This window comes from Rattus norvegicus, chromosome 11 (assembly GCF_036323735.1).
Source record: "Rattus norvegicus strain BN/NHsdMcwi chromosome 11, GRCr8, whole genome shotgun sequence".
Taxonomy (NCBI): domain Eukaryota; kingdom Metazoa; phylum Chordata; class Mammalia; order Rodentia; family Muridae; genus Rattus; species Rattus norvegicus.
The window spans coordinates 30,480,030-30,501,417 of record NC_086029.1 but is presented as its reverse complement, the minus strand read 5'-3'; the positions used below and the strand labels follow the sequence as shown (position 1 = coordinate 30,501,417).

At 44.2% G+C, this 21,388-nt stretch overlaps 1 protein-coding gene and 1 long non-coding RNA gene across 3 annotated transcripts in view; one reads left to right on the top strand and one right to left on the bottom strand.

Moving 5' to 3' along the window:
* Nucleotides 1-21,388, bottom strand: part of Cxadr (CXADR, Ig-like cell adhesion molecule) — a 47,213-nt gene that overhangs the window by 15,573 nt on the left and 10,252 nt on the right. For both annotated transcript variants that reach the window (NM_053570.2, NM_001399207.1), the window contains exons 2-5: nt 9,189-9,355; nt 5,097-5,301; nt 896-1,051; nt 82-204 (exon numbers count right to left, since the gene is read on the bottom strand). In NM_053570.2, the coding sequence (NP_446022.1) occupies nt 82-204; nt 896-1,051; nt 5,097-5,301; nt 9,189-9,355 (651 nt within the window). The remainder of the gene's footprint in view (nt 1-81; nt 205-895; nt 1,052-5,096; nt 5,302-9,188; nt 9,356-21,388) is intronic.
* On the top strand, nt 4,033-5,214 carry LOC134481050 (uncharacterized). The gene is made up of 2 exons (XR_010056238.1): nt 4,033-4,233; nt 4,620-5,214. It is a non-coding gene; the product is annotated as an uncharacterized LOC134481050 (long non-coding RNA).

The following is a 21,388-nucleotide window of genomic DNA, read 5'->3' as shown; positions in this document are numbered from 1 at the left end:
GCCATCAGAGACCCTCACTGGGTATGCTGAACAAGGCCATGAGAGCTAACAGAGGTGAAGCATGTGAGAGAATGTACTTACGAGGGACAACATCTAGTCGTAGCATACACTGATCAGAGCCCACTCTGTTTTGGACTGTGCAACTGTAGGTCCCAGAATACTCAGAACTGGCATTTTTCACAGATATAACCGGTGAAGTCATTTCTATGAAAGAAAAGCAGGGGGAGAGTAGATTTGCTTTTACAGGATGGATTGCTGTCAGTTTTTAATAACACTAATTTGTGTGAAGTTTACTTCACATAAGTTTGGCAATGTAGTTAAAAGACAGATAATTCTGGGTGCAGAAAAACTGCCAGGAGCAGATGATGCACATCTCCAGAATTCATACAACCATCTTGCAGGTCCTATAAGCAAGCTTACAGTTACTATATCCCCTCGGGCACAGCCTCAGCTAAAGCAAGGTGGTTGGTCTGCTGCACAGCAGCTACAATGATCACATGAATGGTTACATTTAGCCAAGTTGTAACTTTTTAGCTCATGTCCCATTACGTAGGTTTGGTTTAAACTTACATGGGTAAGTTACTGGAACAACAGTAAGAACCCAGGCAGAACCACCATGATTACACTCTGGTACTTTCCCCACTGACTTGTGACCGTGCCTAGTTCTCAACATTACGAAAGATTTACCACAGTCACCAATTACAAAATGCGTAAGGTGAAATCTTTATAGAAATATTTCTTCTTTGAGGAGACTTGGTTGTAATTATAAGATACTGGATAATTTTCATGGTAATCTGGATTATTCTATATAGAACAGGGAATTTAAACACCACTAGGTTTAAATGTAAGTCAGCGACACAGGGGCACCATTTTGGTACCTAAACGAGAGCAGTACCTGCTAGCCATGGAGTAGGCATTTTCTGGGAATCTGACAATTTCTGCCATTCATACTGCAGTGGGAGGGAACCTTCTTTGGGTTCACACTTTAGCTTGAAGTCATTTCCAATCTCTCCCGAGCCATCCACGAAGCACCTTGTACCTGAAGGCTTAACTGAGAGGAAAGGAAAGAAATTACAGCTCTGCCCAAGAGAATGGATTTGTCTCTCTAATGGACTACGTAAGCCCCTTAAGCACAGAGGATGACGCATAGCCACTCACCCTTTATCAGCCAGCATGGGGCTCAGAATGGACAAGGGAAAGGAGAATGGTATATTGTCAAACCAGCTTACACAGCCTCGTCAAACACAAACAGGACATGAGCTCAGGCAAGCAGCCACTGCATAAAGTTCGGTGCATCTCAGATGCAGCTCAGCTTGGCCATTCCATAGGCACATGTCAAAAAAGCGGGGATGATGCGGCTGGTGATGATGCTCCCAGAAAGCTCCCCTCCGTTCCTTACCCAGTCTCTGTCCTTGAAATGCAGCCAAGTCATGTCTCTCTAGGTGTCGTTACTGGACAATCAGGACACTTATCAATTACTGATCCCCGGGACGATCCGCTCAGTGCAGCACAGACCACTTAACACTATGCACTTACATGAATTCAATCCGTTCAGACAGCAGAGTCATAAAAGGTAAATGGGAGGTTATCTTCCAGACCTCTGAGCGATGATTTAGAGAAACAACTAACCTCATTACCTGCAACTCACCCCAACTCTGGCCTACTACCGTGGCAGGCTGTTCTGCACCTCATGAGGCATGCCGTTTACGGGATAAAATTAAGATGTCAGTCAAGTGGGTTTAACAAATGTGTTTATATTGTCGTTGTTCAGTACTTTAGTAGGTAATTGGTTTCAGGCCCTATGGGTACATAAATATGAGGCTTCTCAATGCCTTACATAAAGTGACATAGTATTTCACTTGACCGACCATTCCTGGTTAGGCTTGAAATTCCCTATCGATTGCTTGTAATATTTATTACAATGTAAATGATACATAGTTGTTATAATGATTATAACTGGGGGAAAATCATTAAGTCTGTATGTACATTATACAAAGATGTTTCCAAATGTTTTTTGATCTGTGGTCTGCTCAGTGTGAGGATGTGAAACCCAAGGATAGGAAGGGTTAACTGGATACCCAGTAAGCAGGAGTCATAACTTTTCTCAAGTTCTCTCCTGGTGGCAGCAGACGCCTCGCTTCAAACTGGCTCATCAGATTTCTATCACTGGTCCACGATCTTTTCTCTTTCTGGAATCATGACTTGAATAGTAAGGTTAGTTCCTTTCTCTTTGGTCTTTTATTCCTTGAGTTTTTGAGAATAAAGCACAATGTGTGTATCAGTAATCATGCGTGCTAAACGCTGCTCACTGTTCCGCTGCCATCAGCACGAGCCAAGTGTGCCTTCCCTTTCATCTACTGATGAGCCCGTGCTTGGGGGACACCTCTAAGGTCTCCTTACCCAAGCTCTCCAGGACCCAGTGTGTGGTCTTTAAAGTCAGAAGGGAGAGCCAGGGAACTGTGATCACCACACACAAGAGGCAAACATCCATAAAGGATTTGGGGATACTCTCAAAAAAAGCAGACATCGGCCCCCAGGTAGCTACTTCTGAAGGAAGAGGAGGAGAGTGGGGACTGAACATGGAGTAGGGGTCTGTCAGGAGGAAGGACCCATGAGTAGTTAGTACCCTAGTGAAGGAGGGATGTGCAATGCTGGCCAAACACTAAGTCATTATTTTCACTTTCCTCTAAGACCTTGGGGAAAACAATGCTTCCTATGAACTCTGTGGCTGGCTTTACCATCTGTCTTCCCGGACTGATAAATGCCAATGTTATTGATTTTCCCCCAGTCTAAGTTCATTCTCACGCTTTCTGTCCTATGTGAGTTTTCCACCATTATGAATAAAAGTGAGAGCTGGAACACACACACACACACACACACACACACACACACACACACACACACACTCACTAGATTTTAAGGGCCATTCCTGCCGAGACGGTGATTGTGCTTAGCCGCCTGGCCATCAGCGCTGTTCCGTCCACTCGTTCTGGGAACAGCAATGCAAATCCCATCAGCCCCACTGTACCTTTTCCCAAAGTTTGATAGACAGCTGTCTGTCACTTCATGAAGCATATGCATACCAGTGGGAAACACTCTCCATGGACCTGGACTCCGAAAGATGTCCAGGTAAGTAGGTGGTCCCCAGAGTCACAGAGCCACATCAGGGTCTGAATAAGAGTTCGGACCACTGTTTAAAGAAACAGTCGCCAGCTTACGCAGTTTACAAACATAAAGAGGTCAGTCCATGTTTCCGTGAGAGAAACATAGCTAGTGTTTCCTATGACACCATATTCCCTTCTGTGGGTCCTTTTACATCATAAAGAATACTTTTAGCTAAAGCCAATTTAAGACGGAATGTTAATATGGATCCGATTTAAGACGGGGACCCCTTGCGTGCCAAGTCAGTGAAGTGACCAACAGCCAAGCCAACCTCTGCAGTTACTTTTGGAATGCAAAGCAATTGCAGTCACTCCTTCTAGCCCGTCTGCTCACACAGGAGGCTCTAGAGGAGGCCCTGGCCAGCAACACTTGCTCTTCCTAAACCAAAACAAGTCTAGAGCCTGCCAAGAGGTAAAAATGTCTTGCTTCATTATTTCCAAGAGTGTCTTAAGTAATGCTCGCAACCCACATTTCCGACAAAAAGCGAGTCTCCCTGACACACACAAGACAGGCACATCAGTACCGCAATACAGAGAGCTGACAGCCGTGTTTACGTCACGAAGTTAGCGCACATTGTGTACAATCTATCACAAGGAAGTTTTGGACATAGAGTTATAGAAAGCTTTAGACACAGAGTCACAGCCTTTCAGAGCCTCCTAATTTGAGAAGATTAACTGCACACACTGTTTCAGATTCTAAAGATGGATGACCGAGTTTTGAGTGTGACAGCTTACTAAGATGTTGAAGCATCACCTTTGTAAGTCTCCAAGGAAAGCTACCAGGCACCCCAGCAACGGTCTAATCCTCTCAGTGGAAGAACCAAAGCAGCGGTAACAAGGAGGTAAATAATCTGAGTTTGTATTCCAATCATTCTACCACAGCACATCTCCGCCAGCCGAAACATCCCAGTATGTGGGGCTGGAGAGGTGGCTCAGTGGACAGGCGTATGTGTTACAGCTCTTACAGACAACCCAAGTTCCATACCCAGCATGCACCTCTCACAGTCACTAACTGCCCGTAACTCCAACTGCATGGGGATCTGATGCCTCTGGCCTACACGGGCATTGGCACGTACGTATGCTGCACACACAGACATCTGCATACACATAATTTAAGTCTTAAAAATTACAAATAAATAAATACTCTGAGTAACTAATCATAGAAATCTCATCTATCCTTAAGAAAGAAAAGGGTTAAAGCACAAAAGCATCTTAAAGCTGAATGAGGTCTTAGGCTTAATGATAATTAAGTCTTTGTTTCACCATGATAGGCTGAAGTCAAAGGAAATGCAAAGGTTTAATTCTCAGAGAAATTTCTGAAGAGGAAAAAAATATCTCACACCAGTTAAGGAAACTCCTGGCTTGGTCAACTTCATTTTAGTTTTCTCTTGCTGTAACAAAATATCTGAAGGGGAAGCTCGATCACTATTTTAAAGGAAGGTTGTCTTTGTCCTATAGTTCTGTAGGTCCAAAAACAGTAACAACTGGGTCTGCTTGGCTCCCAGTAAGCTCTTCAGGACCAACCAAACTGGCATTTGAAGAAGAAAGCCCTGAAGCAGTGAAGGAAGCTCATCGACTACCACACCGACTACCACACGGGAGCATCACTGAAGCACAGCATCCCTCAGAGTGGAAGCTCCCCCCCTAATTACCTAAACGCTCCACCCGCTTCCTAAGCCTCAGGGAGTTCTTTGTCCACAGCACACTCAAACCATAGCAGGGGGTCTGTCTACTTCCTAACCTTTACAAAGTAGGCAGTCCTCATCCTTTCTCCATCCGAAAAAAGAGAGACTAGCTGCTCTCTGCTGTCCAAGAATATCAGAAGTACTTCTGTGTGAAGCCAGCTTTGTGCTCCATGAGCACTACTCCTATAAGTGGTAGCCACTTTCCCTGTCACCAAGGATCCCCCATGGACAATGTGGAACGATAACTTACCAAGAACTGTCAGCAGAAATTTTCTATTTGCAACCCCAGGAGCTTTCTTCACTTTGCACTGGTAAGTGCCAATATCGGACAACTGCAGATTGGTCACATTTATCGATGCGTCACCAGACTTGACGTCGTTACTCGTAAAGTGTACTCGTCCTTTCAGATCCGGATAGTAGTTATCATAAATTTTGTCTCCAGAATACAAAATGATCTGAAAGCAAAATAAGAAAAGGAGATTAAAAAAAAAAACCCACCTCATTTCATATTGTTCTCATTTCGCAATAAGATCCTTTGTTCTTATCCTGAGACTCAAAGGCCAAAGAATGGTAACCAGACACAAACAACAGGGTCACAGCTGGGCCAGCTCCAGGTGACTCTCTTATCTGAGTAGTACGGGCGGAAAGTAACATACAAGAATATCTTTTTCTCCCCAGTGTTAATTTGAAATGCAAAAGCAGGGAAACCGTGTGTTTGGAAGACAGCGACTCTCCAAACACACAAGGGAGGAGAAACTTAAGGGATACTGGGCTGAGGTGTAGTTCTTTGCCCCATTTCTAGTGGGAAACAAAAGAGGAACAGGGTCACAGGATGTGCCCTCTCCACAAACAGAAACAAAAAACCCAACACAACTATAATCGACACAAATTTCTTGACTCAGATGCCAATTATGTGCAGTATAACTGGAAAATGTCTCCCAAGGATCTTCTTTTCTGAAGGAACCTCTGGGTTTTTCTGTATTTGACTCCTCTAGCAAGTCCACCCCACCCTGAGTCCACACACCCTTTTTATGTATGGTAGGTGCCTGTCACCAGGTCCCATTCAAGGTCAGTTTGTTGAGTACACGTAGGAGGGTGCCCGCACTTGGCCTGAACACACTGCCCATTACCTAGCTTCCGTCTGGCCACACCCACTTTCAACATCAATCAACATTCACCAACTTCACAACATTCACAAACAAGATGCCAATGTCCTGTCTATCAAACGTGTCACTCGTGTTCAAATAACTGTACCTCAGAAGCTCATTTAGTCATACACAGCTCACCAGACACGAGTGTGCCCACAGTGAGCGGCCTTGTAAACCTTGGTGTTTTCCTAAGGACTGGTTAAGAAATGTACAAGTAGCACTTACCTGATGATTTTACTTGTCTTCACTGATCTCTCCTTGCAACGTGACTGTCCCCCTTTAACAGTTAGCCTAAAACAGTGCTGACTCTTGTCGCAGCTTCACATCAGTCAGACCTGTTTTCCCTTGGCACAGTATGTGACTAATGTTTCTATATTATTTCCAAGATGACAAGTATCTTGTGCATGCAGTATTTCATTAAATTCTCCTAAGAGGTGGCTATGACATATGTCCCTTCTCTGCCATGTGAGGAAATGTTTTTATGGGACATGGGAGACAAGGAAGGACAGTGTAAAGGAAAACAAAAGTCACAGCTGGGACAGCCCCAGGGGACTCTCTTATCTGAATAATATGGGGGAAATAACATACAAGAGTATCTTCCTCGCCCAATGTTAAAATAAAATGCAAAAATAACATTAAAATAACACTGGATAAAAAAAGAGGTATGAGGGGGTTGGGGATTTAGCTCAGTGGTAGAGCGCTTGCCTAGCAAGCGCAAGGCCCTGGGTTCAGTCCCCAGCTCCGAAAAAAGAGAAAAGAAAAAGAAAAAAAAAAAAGAGGTATGAGAACTGCCGAATTCTGGGTTCAAATTCCAACTACTAGCTGTGTGACACTGGGCTTGTTCCTTCACATCTCTGAGCCTGTTTCCTCACGTTCATAAGCATAACCATGCTCATCTTAGAGTCTGATTAAAGCTTAAGTACACACAGTCATGAGCTGCATAGAGAAGCTTCTGTCAAGCCAGGACTGTATATATACAATGGTGACGCCGTAAGACTACTCCACAGCGCTTGTGTTTGTGTGTACATTAAATACTGCCCAAATGATTGTAAAAGTCATCTGATGGTCTTCTCAGAAAATATCCTTCATGCAGAAGCAGGCATGACTGTGTAACTAAGGACCACCAACAGTGGTCAGGATGGGGTACATGGTACAGTGTCACACAGGATAAAAGTAGACGGTTCTCCGGCCCAGTTCTCCAACTTCAAGTCCTCAGCCGCCATCTAGTAGGTTAACTATCTCAACAGGAGTCCAGCTGATGCATGGTACAGCTCGACTTCCACGGAGCCATTCTCTTTTGCAGAGAGCTCCCCATACCTGCCATCTTCCTTTTCATTGGAGTTTGCTGTGTACTAAATCTGAGGCCAGGTTTTTAGTCCAGAAATGAACTCCAGACCAAGTGCCCAGTGTCATACTTGGGTCCCAATTCTTGTGCTTCATCCTTAGCTTGTGAGACTTGGAACCCTCTTTCCATGAGCAGACGGGCTATGGGCTTGGGGCACACTAGGCTTCCTGGTCTCTACATACCCTCCCCAGACGTCACCATCCTATATGTTACCTGCAGGCTTAGACTCCTGAGCAGGACAAGGAAAGGGAGTGCCAGCCATTATTAGAAATGAGTGTTCAGGGTGCAGACATCTTCAGAGCGAGAGGCAGGGGGTGGGGTAAGAGTGAGAATGGAGAAGCCCAGGGAACCTATCGGGCAGATGAGAGTAAAGGGAGTAAAGGAGGAAACTGTTCTTTGGGGTTTTGTTTGGGGTGTGTGTGTGGGGGGGTGTGGTTTATGGTTTGGTTTTGTTTCCTTTGGGAACAGGTCTGATCACACAACCAGACCAATCGGAATGGAGGAAATCCATAGCCCTGGTCACTGACAGCTAAGGACACTGAGAGCTGCTTTACCTCCTCCACAAATGTCTGGGTTTATCAGAAACTACTCATGTCCGGGATGCACTTCATTCCGTCGTTTAAAAGGAAGACTTGCATTTTCAGTTTTAAAATAACCCCTTCCTTTTCTCTTCTCTGGACAATGAGTAAACTTAAGTCTTTCTCAGAGTCACGGTATGTGGTGCAGGCTGTCTTTACCCTCAGCGTTCTTCTGCCTTGCTTTCCCGATGAGGGAGTGGCAGGCGTACATCCCCGTGCTCAGGTCTTACAGCTAAACAGTGCATCTTCATACTCATAACCTCAGCTTACTTCCCTACCTCTGCTCCAATATCCCGTTAAGTGAAATCTATCAAATGAAGTCAATACATGATGCTCCATAGAAACTGAATGTGAAACTTGTCAGTAGATATGGTCTGGTGTTTCTGCTCTTGTCTCCCACTCTCTATCGGTTCTGTGTGTCTTACGAAAAGGTTCTGGGGAGAGGAACCTATCACCGAGAATGAGCTCTTCAGCTCCACAGGATGCAAGGAAAGACTCAGCTTCCAAAGCTGCTCTCTAACCACCACTGAATCATCAGTGTGCTACATGCATGTGCACGGACACGCAAATCAATAAGAGACAAGGCAAAACAGCAACAAAGATCTCATTTCCCTCTTAGGTAATTCATCAGGTATTTAAAGTCTGAGCTCAATTCTGGGTTTATTTATTTATTTATTTATTTATTTATTTATTTATTTATTTATTTATTTTATATATGAGTACACTGTAGCTGTCTTCACACACACCAGAAGAGGGCATCAGATCCCATTACAGACGGTTGTGAGCCACCATGTGGTTGCTGGAATTTGAACTCGGGACTTCTGGAAGAGCAGCCAGTGCTGTTAACCACTGAGCCATCTCTCCAGCTCCAGGACATTTAACCTGATGAATTATGGAAACTAGGCTCTAACAACAATACTATATACCTTCCTTACAGTATATTATATCTTACACTTCTTTGACAAACGTGCTTTACTCAAGTCCCTAACAGCACGTACGCTGCTGTGCGCCTGCTCCAGCAATTCCCTGCTCTGCCCTCACGTGCACGCCCAGACTTTCAGAGGCTTCCCTTGGTCCTCCAAGCCCCTTAATGCATTACATATGCAGTGTCTTCTGGGTGTGTCAACACAGTATAACAGTGTTCCTCACTTACACCACACCTGAGCATCGGGCTGACTGCTTTCTCCTAGGCCCCTGCACCCAGTCTATGTGAGGGCACATCCGAGAACCTCACTGGCCTGTATGGAGTGACCAGCATTGATCAAACTCACCACTTGATCCACTTTCTGGTTATCGGACGGGGATATCAGCCATTCAATGTCCAGTGGTCCCTGGTCTTCGGGTTCAAGAGTAAACTTGCAGGGTAGATAGGCAGTTTCCCCTTTAGCTTTTTCGATCCTCTGTTCAGGTGTAGTGATACTCAAACTGCTGGTGAAATCTGCAAAAAGAACCATATACATGGGACTCAGCCTCTGTTACTGCCCTGGCACATGGCCCTGGGGCTACTCATGGGAGCACAGTGATATGGGGTTTGGGTTCCAAGCAATAGAAGTCAATGTCTGTAGTGCTTTTGTAATGAGCCCACTGATGCTACAATATCCAAGCAATTCCCTTTAAAAGCACTGTGGACTTCCCACATGCAAAAAACACTCTGTACGTTCATGGGCTGCAGCCTGGAACTCATAGTCTGTTCCCACTGACCAAGTACTAGGATCGTAAAGGCGCACTACAAGCCTGACTATGAAACTAGTTTGACGATGCAGCTTAGTTGCCTAGTTCATTCCTAGCCCTCCACTGAAATCGCAGGCCAGTGAAGAGCTGGCCTTTGCTGTGTTAGGTTTTTGGTTTTTTGGTTTTGTCCCTGAGCATGTGGCAAACATCTTTAGGTACAGCAGCAGAGAGGCAGAGGCAGGAGAATCAAAAGTTAGAGGCTAGCTTAGGATACACGGCAAGACTCTCAGAAACAGGAGGGGGAAGGTTTGCCAACTGTAGTAGCACATTCCTGAATCCCAGCACTAAGGAACCAGACAGGAGGACTGAGAGTTTGAGCACCCACCCCAGCTCCATAGCAAGACCCTTTCTCAAAACAGGCGGAGGAAGCCAACAGCGAGTTAGGGCACTTGCCTAGCGTTTGAAGGGCTCTGTGGGATTGTTCCATGGGCACCATTTAAAAAAAAAAAAAAGCCAGTGTTGGTTTTCGAATCAAGATTTAAAGTGAATTATCTAATCATTAGCTTGATTCACAACAGTAATTCATCAAATCCGTCTTTAAAACTATTTACAACATCAAAGTTTCTTCAGCTCTAGTTTGTCTGCTTTTAGTTTTCTTTTGTTATTCTGAGTGGGGTCTGACTCCTTAAGCCAGCCTGGTCTGGAACTCACTTTGAACTCAGCAGTCCTCTCACCTCAGGGTGCTAAGTTGCGGACCCTTCACAGGCATGAGCAACCAGCTCCAATAGAGCTCCGGTGTATAACTCAATCTTCTCCTTGTCCAGGGCGTGAGGCGTCACCATTTTGGGCCCAGAGCAGCAGCTTTACTGCTTGAACCCCCCTGCCCTTCCAGATGTGGATGCTCAGTGTCGGACAATTACACAACAAAGTCTGAACTCTGGGATTATGAACGGTACCCAGGGTCTGCCTCTCCTCATCCCCACACTCTGTCCACCCCACCCCCACTTCATCCTGTGCTCATCCTTAACACACTGACCAAAACTAGGAGTCAGTCAATCCCAAGTCCTCACTCTCCACACTGACTATTTGATGATGTTCCTCAATAATGTGTATTATAATTTCTATTAGGTGAAAATTAATCTTAATACATTACCTACCAGAAATAGTAGAGTGTTGGAGAAGTTGAAGAATAGAACTAAAGAGAAGCCACCATCCTAAGGTTGTAACAGTATCTAAGAACATTCCTCAAATGGAATAAGAACTACGTACAAATCCTCTGCATTCTTAAGTCAGATCACTGAAATGTAACCAGTATCCACTGGGCAAGATCCAGGGTGAGGGCCCCTGATGCCCTGCTAAACCCATTCTCAACTTCTTCGGAACCACCGTGCAAACAAATCCCTTGGGAAATAAGTGGGGTGTCTGACCAGGAGTTAGGACTGTCCAAGATACAGCTAGGACTGTCTACATCAGCTTCTCCAGGACCTTGGGTGGGGCCAGAACGTCCTTTCTCAGCCTAGCCTATCCCAACATCCACGGATTTCTGGGTCTCTAGAGTTGGGGTTGGCTTTTCACACAGCGAAGGCTGACGATCAACCATCTAAACCTATTGGCTCAGACCAAGCAACTGCTTATCCTTGTCCTGAGAGTCTTCTGGCCTTTGGTCTGTCTCATGTCCACGTACTTATTTTATTTAAATAGGGTTTGACACTGGCATCTCTAGAGTCCTTGCTGAAGAGATATTGGACCTTTGGGGTCTTGTGTTTAATTTCTCATAAATTCAGTCCTGTGCCTATGCCACCTTCCTGTAAGTTTTCTGTCCTTCCGTTTAGGTGCATGACCTCACCTGTTTCCATGTGTCACAACTGTGCCATTAGCTCATGCTGGCGTTAGAGTTTGTTTTCCTTTAGACATCTATGGCACAGCTGACTAGGCAGCCACATTCCATTTCCCTAGTACCGGACTGCTTTTCCTCCCAGTGCTGCCTTGGAGTTTCAGGACCCGATAAGGCAGAAATCCTGACTTACCATTACAGGATTAGTTTCTTTAATGGGGAGGGAACCTGGAAGTGCCTCAGTCTCTTAAAATAGCCCCTTGTTAATTACTGAAAAGACTTTGAGATTCAATTATATTCTGTCCACTTTTAGAACTGTCAGGGAGATACACAATCTGCCTGAAGAAAGCCTCACATTTCAAGGGGTCTGTCTTCTCCTTCCCTTTGCTGCTGGGCTACGTGCTGTACGCAAATACTCCTGGACTGTACATGTCTCCTCAGATACAGGAGATACTGGTCTGCTGCGTGAGATATTTTAAGCAGCGTTCTAAATGACTTTCAGTATTTCTTTTTTGAAATCTGTTTGCTCCTTACTGGGTTGTACTAAAAATGAACTGAAATCTCAAGGCCCTCACAAAGAGTTCTTGGGTTTCCTAGCAACACTCCAAAGGCATCTTTATTTTATTTTAAAGTGCTGAAGCGCACCAGTCAGAACTGTATAAAACAAAAGGCAGATGTACTTGGTCTCAGGCAGGGACTCTGTAAGGTGCACACACTGCAGTAAACTGCAGTGATGACGCAACTCAAAAACTACTTGTAGGTTTAAACAGCGTTTGAAAACTAAATCAAATATAATTTTATTTAAATTGAGTTTCAGGGTTGAATACAATACATGGCACAAAAATTCAAGCCACAAGGTCTTCCAGAGGCCAGTTGTAAGTGCTGCGAACCGGAGTATATAAACAAGCAGTGAGGCCCAGCCCGCATGGACACTAATTGGAATAACATCTTCCAACCTTCTGCTTGCTTTTCTTATCTCCAATTTCTAAATCAATTGGGTCTTTGGAGATTCTCTGCTGCCCAGGCCAACTGAACATCAAAGTGATGAGACCTCATCAAAGAGTATTTTTCAGCCCTTGATGTCACCTCCTACTAGGTCCTTAGGAGACCTAGATTCTACAAAGAAAGGCCCATAGACAAATGGGAGAAGCTATGGCTCCATGGGGAGGCGGCCCTCTTCATAGAGGGCAATGCACAGTCTGGGAACCAGCTAACTTTTCAATATGGATGGTCCTCAATCATGCAAAGTTAGAAAATGTTAAGGAAACTTAATGTTGGTTTGATTTTTTTTTTCTTTCTCTACTTTTTTTTTAAGAGAAGTCAAGGTGAGAACTTTAAATTATTTTGACTAGGGATGCTTAGAGAAAGGTTTTTTCTTTTTTAAAAGAAATTGGAGGGAGGAGATGGCTATGATGGGAAAGAAAATATTTACTATAAACACTTGAAGTTGGAAATCATCACTTTGCAAAACGACAGAAGAGCTTCAAACAAGAGACTGAAAGTGAGAAACCGAGTATCTCACGTGGTGTCATGAATAACAGAGAGGAATGGCGAGTTTGCAATGTAGTATATATAATACACCGCTTTAACCAAATGACCAAAGGAACTTTCACTATACCACTGAGCAAAGCATGCGGCTCCTGATTCAAAATACAGCCTCAGTCGTGTAACACCCAGCAAGTTAAAGATGCATTAGCTTACCATGAAGTCAGAAAACCCTTTAAAGTCTATTTGTAGGGCCAGGAATGGGGGTGCCCACCTTCAACAAGTCCAGGTTATTTGGGAGGCAAACTCTGTGAGTTCAAGGCCACCCTGATCTACATATAACAATGGTCAGGCCACCAAAGCTATGAGACCTATGTCACAAACCGAAACAAAATACCAAGTATAATGAGAAAAGAAGTCAGTGAGAAGGGTGATCTGCTAGATTGCAGCCATCTGACTTTCTACAAAAGGGACAATTTAGCCAGTGAGGGGATGATTAGACAGGAGGGAGGGCTGGAGGTGTGGAGCAGGTTTCTTAGCGCCATCCCGCTCAGTGCTACAATAGCTAACACATCATTGTGTGGTTGTCCATTATCTGTACAATAAACAGAACCACAGACTTTGGGTGACAGAAATATGTCACAGGTTCAAGCCTTAGCGACGGATGTCTTGGGCAGGGAACGCTGAGCAGAGTGTCTCGGCTGTGCAAACCCACCCCAGGGGTGCAGGCAGTCCCTGTACGCCACACTCAATTTTGCTAAGTATTTCAAACAGTTCTGAACTACAGGAATACAAATTAAAGCAATGTGATACAGTATTCCACATATAAAACTGATAGTGTTTAAAGTGCAAATATTCCAAACAAGAAGGCTCACACCTATAATCCCAGCACTTGGAAGCTCACAGGTCTGAGGCTCGCCTGAACTACATAGGGAGGGAGATTCTGTCTCAAACACCAGGGGCCGGAATTGTAACTCACTGCGGAGCAATCACTTGCCTTTCAAAACAAAAACAAAAAAAAAAAAGGAAACAAAAAAGTCTTTGAGATGGTAAAATTGAATCTCGCTCACACTAATAAAAGTATAGCTAAATATCATCCTTTTGGTTTCATTTCATTTACGTGATGATTTAGTCAAATCATAGCATCCAAAAGGGGCACGGCCTTAGGCAGACAATCTATAATACAGCACATTAATACTAAGTTCTGGAGAACTAGGCTATGATTGAATGTTCCCAAAATCCATGTGGGAAAGTCCCTTTTGTGACAGGGAGCCACTGCCGTAAAGTAAGGTCTGACTGGGCATTGGAGAAGACCCATCAGGACCTCCATATGGTGTGGACAGAGAAAAGATCTCCACCTACAAGGCAGGGAGGCCTCTCGCCAGAAACCACAATGGCTGCCACCCTGGCCCTGATGCTCATAGCCTGCAGATTTGTGAGAACGCTCGTTTCTTTACTTAAGCCACCCTTCTCTGCTGTTCTGTCAGCATCCTGGAGAAACAAATACAGGGTCAGAAAGCTCCATGGACCTGGTGAGCTTTTTATTACAACGAATCTCCCAAGGATGAGCTAAACTGAGAAGTCACCTCATCAATGCACATCAGCACTTATGAGAGAGACTGTCTAAGCAGGAAATAATTTATGCCCAGGAAGATACAGAAACTATTAATTTTATTTCATTGATCCTCATTAAATTATTTAATTAAACTGTATTAATTTCTTATGAGTCAGGCATCATTCTGAGGCTGTAAATTCGCTTACAGACCCTGCCTGATGGACAGGACAAACAGCACTAGACAACTGTTTCACTGATGGAATATACTGTCACCTTACCAACGATGGGGTGGAGGGCATAACAGAGGATGGTGGGAGGAAGCAGGGGTAGAGGAGCTGGGACTACAGGTATTCAACATCACAGCCCGTGTCCCAGGGCCTTGCACACGTTACGTAAGTATCCTGCCACCTCTCCACTGAGATGCAGAGCGACGTGCATGTGGTCGTAGTGACTGTTTATATCTTCTGACACTACAGCTGAAAATACTATTTTTAAATCAGGTTTTGTAACAGTCAAGAATCCTGTTTTACGGGCTCAGTGGTTAAGGGCACTGACCGCTCTTGCAGAGGTCCTGAGTTCAAATCCCAGCAACCACATGGTGGCTCACAACCATCTGTAATGAGATCTGATACCCTCTTCTGTTGTTCCTGTAGACAGCTACAGTGTATTTATATATAATAAATAAATCTTAAAAAAAAAAAAAAGAATCCTGTTTTACTTTTTTTTTTTAAGGCCACCTTGTTAGTGTACAGACTTTCTTGTCTTTAAAATTTAGGGATGTCACTAACAGAATGCCTCCCAAGCCAGAAAATTGTGTTAAGATTCTCACTCTCAGGACTGTCTGGAGCTGAGTCACCAGGTCACCTTGACATAGCGTATCCTGGAGTACGGGAGACCTCAAACTGTATCTTCAGTCCTTCCTTCCTCCGTCCGCTCACTTGAATCTGAACTGGGTTTGTGCATCATACAATGTGTGACTCTGGTGGCACCAGGGAGATAGCATTCCTCAGAAGAGCAGCAGTCCCCTCTCTGAAAGATTGTGGAGCTTCAGATTGATAATTCTGGCGTTTTCTTTTCACTTCGTGAAAGTCAAGGTCTGCTTTTGAAAACTGCTACACAACATGTTTATGTGAAAGGTCGGCCATCACCTGACACCTCCCATTTATAGCACACTATAAAAACTACATTGGATTATATAGTAACTTTAAAGAAGGGGGCAGAGGAGTTTCTAGCCAAATATCAAGAAGTAAATTAGACAAAGCAGCAACCCATACATGAAGAGGATCAGTAAGGACAAACACAAGTTTGTAGTTTAATCACAAATACTACAGATTTGCTACTGGTGACCACATCACAGATGAGTCAGGCCTGAGCCAAAAGAAAGCTGTTATCTATGCATGCTATTTTCATCGATCCCTTCCTGTTTCACTAACCCATGCCAACCTTCTAGCCAGAAACTTCCTCTACGATTAGTAATGCTTAGAGAAGTCACCTGACTCTCTCTGTTTCTCTCAGGGAAGGGGGAGCCAGGAGGCACTGGGCTGGGCTGACCATAGTGGTACACACATGTAATCCCAGCATGAGAGCTGAGATGGGGGATGGGGAGTTTGGGGTGAGCCTGGGCAACAGCAGGAATTTCAAGCCATATTGAACTCAACAGAGACCGCTCCTGAGGAAGAAGAAGGGAGAAGGTAGGTAGAGAGCCAGGGGAGTAGTTAAATGTTAATATAATTACTTCAATTATTCTCTTATGTGTTGCTGTGTGGAAGAAGAAATCAGAGGGAATAGAAATTACAGAGGTGGGGTTGCTATAGTTTAGCTGTTCAATTATCACTTACATCTGCTATGGTAAGGATAGTCAGATAAATTAGCAGCAATAAGAATCAGCCCAAGGGCACTTATGTATTTTATAAATAGCTAGAATTGATGCCTACACCAAAGAGAATGCAGGAAATAAGCAGGGACGGAAAGCGGAGGAAGGTGACTTTCTGAGACAGGGTCTCACTGTGTAGCTCAAAGGGACTTCAACCTTGAGGCCTCGTACTGTAGCCTCCTGGGTGCTAAGATTATACAGCTATGGACAGCATCCAGCTTGAAAGCATTTTAATAAACTCGAAGAGTACTCATTAATCCCCTTGTGCTTTTCAAAATGCTCTATAGACATTAACTCTGAATTCCCACTTACAACTCCATGGCAGAGGTATTCACAGCATCCCAAATTTGTAAAGCAGAGACACCAAGAGATGGACTAACTTCTAATGGAACACAACCAGATCAATCTGGTTGATTACACCTCAGCCACAGTCAACCTGTATGGAGGTGGGGACGGGACAGGGCTCCTCAGGCATGAGCATCCTGCAGGTAGACAACGAAAGGTTTCACCTCCCAAGTCATCGGAAAATGCAGTGAGTCTGCCATAAGAAACCCATCTGACCTGTACGGGGAAGGTGGGTTAAGTCTACACAAATCTTGTACACTAAGCTTTGCACCTAAGTGCAATGCCCACAAAGGCCAGAAGAGGGCATCGAGTCCCTTGGAGCTGCAGTTCCAGGTAGTCGTGAGCCAGCCACACAACATGGGTGCTAAAATCTGAAGTTGGGATTTCTACAACAGCAGTAACTACCGAGCCATCTGTCCAACCCCCACACCAAAGCAGTGTTTCGGGCAATCACATGATTCAGAGGTATGGGTGGATTGTTCTTTTTAGCAGAGAATTAAGTATCAGACTAGGAATCAGCCGTCAAATTTGGTGCACACCTACACGTAGACACAGCCCTGTGTCACTTTAGACAAGCTGCCTCTCTCTGGGCTCAAGCATAGACTGAAGGTGTGGAAGTGCATTTTCTATTTCAGAATTAAATGTCTTCAAATTGAGGTTCATGTGTCAACCAAAAGGATGTCTTTGTCCTCCACCGTCCTCCCCAGTCCTCTCAGCAGCATTTCACAGACAGCTCTGCAGCCCCGAGCCCACCTCTCAGGAAGTCGAAATCATTCACAGCTTGGACTGTGGAAACAAGTCACCCAGTGAATAGCAGGGCTGTAAGGTCAGGTCTGAGTTCAACCTTACAGTTGATAAAATTGTCCACGAGAACTCTGTAGTCTCGTGCTGACTAGATGTTTTCACATTTAAGATGAAAATTAATCATCAAAATGCCATCTAGGTAGTGTGGTGCATTACTAGATCTAAGCACTCTGGAGGCTGATGCAGAAGGATCTCCGTGTCTGAGACTAGCCTAGGCTATATTTGAGAGTTCAAGGCCAATCTGGGTTGTGCAGTTAAGACCTTGTACTGACAAGTAAATAAACTGTAATGAAGCCTGCATCACTGTAGGATCAAGTGCAACAGTGCACATAAGTCTGAGTAGTCCCGGGTCTAGAGAGGGTCTCAGTGGTTAGGAAAAGTGTTCTTCCAGAGGCCACAGTTCTATTCCCAGAACTGTCAAACGCTTACACTACCTATAACTTTGCCTCCAGGCATCCATCCTAAGCTGCCCAACTGTGAGGCGCACACATACAGAGAGACAGTCTGGCTAGCATGTTTTTAAAGGACAAGCTCAAGCACACACCAGTATTCTCTCTTCAATAAACAGTAGACAGTGGGGGACACACTGCCACCTCAATAGCCCACCCCAGGCAGGCATTATAGCTTACTTAGTAGAGACCTTGTCTAGCATACAGAAGGCCTGGGTTAGATCTCCACCATGGCACGATTCAGACAAGGCAGTGCATGCCTATATGTCTTAGAGGTTCTGTTGCTGTGATAAAACACCATGACCAAAAAGCAAGCTGGGGAGAAAAGGGTTTGTTTGACTTATACTTCCACATCACTGTTCAACACTGAAGGAAGTCAGGACAGGAACTCAAATAGGGCAGGATCCTGGAGGCAGGAGCTGATGCAGAGGCCATGGAGGGGTGTTGGTTACTGGCTTCCTCCTTATGGCTTGCTCAGCCTGCTTTTTTAGAGAATCCAGGACCACCAACCCAGGAATGGAACCACCCACAATGGGCTGCGTCTTTCCCTATCAATCACTAATTGAGAAAATGCCTCCATAAGATTTGGCTGTAAGGCGTTTTCTCAGTTGAAGTTCCCTCCTTTCAGATGACTCTAGTTTGTGTGACAAGTTGACACAAGACTCTCTGAGTTGACACACTATATAATAAATAACTATACCAAACCAATCCCTCCTGATAGGATGTAGACCTCTTGGGGTCTTTTAACTATAACACTTAGTAATAATGTTTTCCAAACAAAAAGAACTCAAAACTTGCTATGAAAGGAAGCAACGCTGTCCTGTTATCTACTAGGGTTTATGATCACTAAGTGACCTGGGTCAACTCCAACTTAGTGACACTGTTTGGCTACAGAATGGGACGTATCTCACTAGAGAGATGGGGGAACAGAAGTGACTACTCTATTAGGGTACGTGACCTTCAGGAACAGGACAAAAACGCAGACAGATTGAGATCCTGTCCAGGCAAGGGCTGTTTGAAATGAGGAATGTCGAGCATGCTTATAGGTCGATAGGAAAGAAAGAAAAATTAAATAAAACGGGAATGCATGCAATAGAACATTCACACTTAGCACGAAAACCTCAGAGAAATAAAACCCTGGAAACAAAGGATAAGACCCCTAGAGATGGAACTAGTTAGCACAACTATGACGGGTTTACATCGGGGTGTAAGAAACTCAGCTAAAGAAACTTGTACCTGCTGGCCTGTATTTCCTCCGTGACAAAGAAGGAGTATACTCACTTAGAATAAAAGTCACTCAGAAAAAAGACAGCAAACCTATGTCTAACTTGGCCCCGGACTGTGCCTTCTAGTTTCTGTCTCCTGAAGCCCAGGACAACGCCTGACTCAAAAACACGCACTATTTCCCTCAAACTTCCGCGGGACTAGAGATGGATTGGAATGAATATGAATCTAGAATTTAGAAGGCATTTACTAAGGAAAATAGAGTCACGAGAAGGCAGGCAAGGCACATGCAGATACAGCAGCACTGGAGTGGACCGAGACCCTCCCTCCCCCACAGCCCTGCAAACATCCTCTCTTGAAAGGCAGCATTCACTGTCCAACTCTGACCAGTCCCCCTCGTCCTTCCCTATCTGCTCCTTTAAAACGAGGCTGCTAACGTCTAATGTCTCTGACAAAAACAATGCAAATGGGTTGTTTTGCGTAATGCATACAAGTAGACTGGTTGCCTTGGTGAATATTTTCATCACCTTCAGAAAATGCTATGAAACACCGCGTCTTAGGAAATGTCCTTTGCTGACTGCTTTTCCCTCTTCCTTACCGCAAGCCTGGAATGAAGGCACTTGGCAAAAGCAGTAAGGAAACACTCAAGGGGAATGAGCGTCAAGTAGACACACTCATACCAAAATCAGTAGATAGCGTTTCACCTTATATAAAAAATGTTCTATCCTACAGAGGAGGTCACTTACATCCGGGGTGCCTAAACCGGCTGCTTTAATTATAGTGGAAATGCCTTCCTAATGTCCCGAAACTCCTCCTCATCCATTAGCAGGGTCATTGTACCCAGTTATTTGGCACCCCTCCATGACTGCATTTATTGCCCCTATGAGCAAGTGTAAGACAATAATTTTTAAGCAACATTTTTCTATCTTCTCTATAAAATGTGCAATGTTCATAATTATCAAATAACAAGGGTGCTGACATAGTTTTGTACACTCAAAAATTGCTCTAAGGAATAAAAATAAAAACTAAATAAGAAACAGGAGACTTTCTTTAGCTCACTGCCAACAGAAAATGCTGTGTGACAGGGATAATTATTTGAAAGGTAAAACCCTCCAAGAATAATAGGGAGCCGTAGTCCATTAGTTTTGAGGACACACTGCTTCTGTGCATTTCCATAGTAGGTGTTTGTTCTAGGGCTGACAACAGCACAAGCATTGCTTTGAACGCTACATCTCCGTTGGCTAGTACGGCATCTGCCAGCCACGGACAAGTGGCTGCTGCGAGCCAAACTGAGCTATTTATCAATAGAAACACTAACCAAATTTCAAAGGCTCCATGGAAAATATTTAATCTCAGTATGTTTAACTTGATCACATATGGAAATGTGTTTGATATAAACCAAGTTAAATCCAAGTTACATGATTAACTTTTCTCGTGAGGTACGTCTGGAAGAAAGTGTCTAATGGCCTGTGTCGACAGCATTTACATTTATTTCTGTTGCATAGCCCTGTGTGACATCATGGCCACAGTTTACTGGATACAGGCTTTGATTCCTGCGATTCTGAATGATGGAGGTCCTTCTTATCCCAAAGCTATTAAGAGAATAGATTCAAATACAACAGTTTTTCAGAAACAATGAACCCTGAGTGGCAGCCTGTCCCTACAATCACAGAGCTCCAGGGTTATAACTGAGGGGGAGACTGCAGGAACATCAACTCCAGCATGGTCTACACACAACATCAAAGAGACAAAACAAATCCAATGGGCTATATTCATTTTCCTACCTCAGACTTTACTCTTTCAAGCTTGTTTTTGCTTTTTAGATTTACTTATTTTATATATGTAAGTACACTGTAGCTGTCTTCAGACACATCAGAAGAGGGCATCAGATCCCATTACAGATGGTCGTGAGCCACCATGTGGTTGCTGGGAATTGAACTCAGGACCTCTCGAAGAGCAGTCAGTGCTCTTAACCACTGAGCCATCTCTCCAGCCCCCAAGATTCATTTCAATTGATCCTGTTTGCAATGAACAAGTTAAAGTCTTCTCTCTTTTTACTGCAACTCTACTCTGGTTCAAAACAAGGTATAAAGTTTCTATCTAGTCCAAAAACATGGGAACTTTTCTGGTTTTCACATTCAAAACTTTCTTTACTGGCAAGTCTGAAGACGTTGGTGACAGTCATCCACCTAAGGACTTAGCAGAGATATGACTGGCTTCCTGTTTCCAGA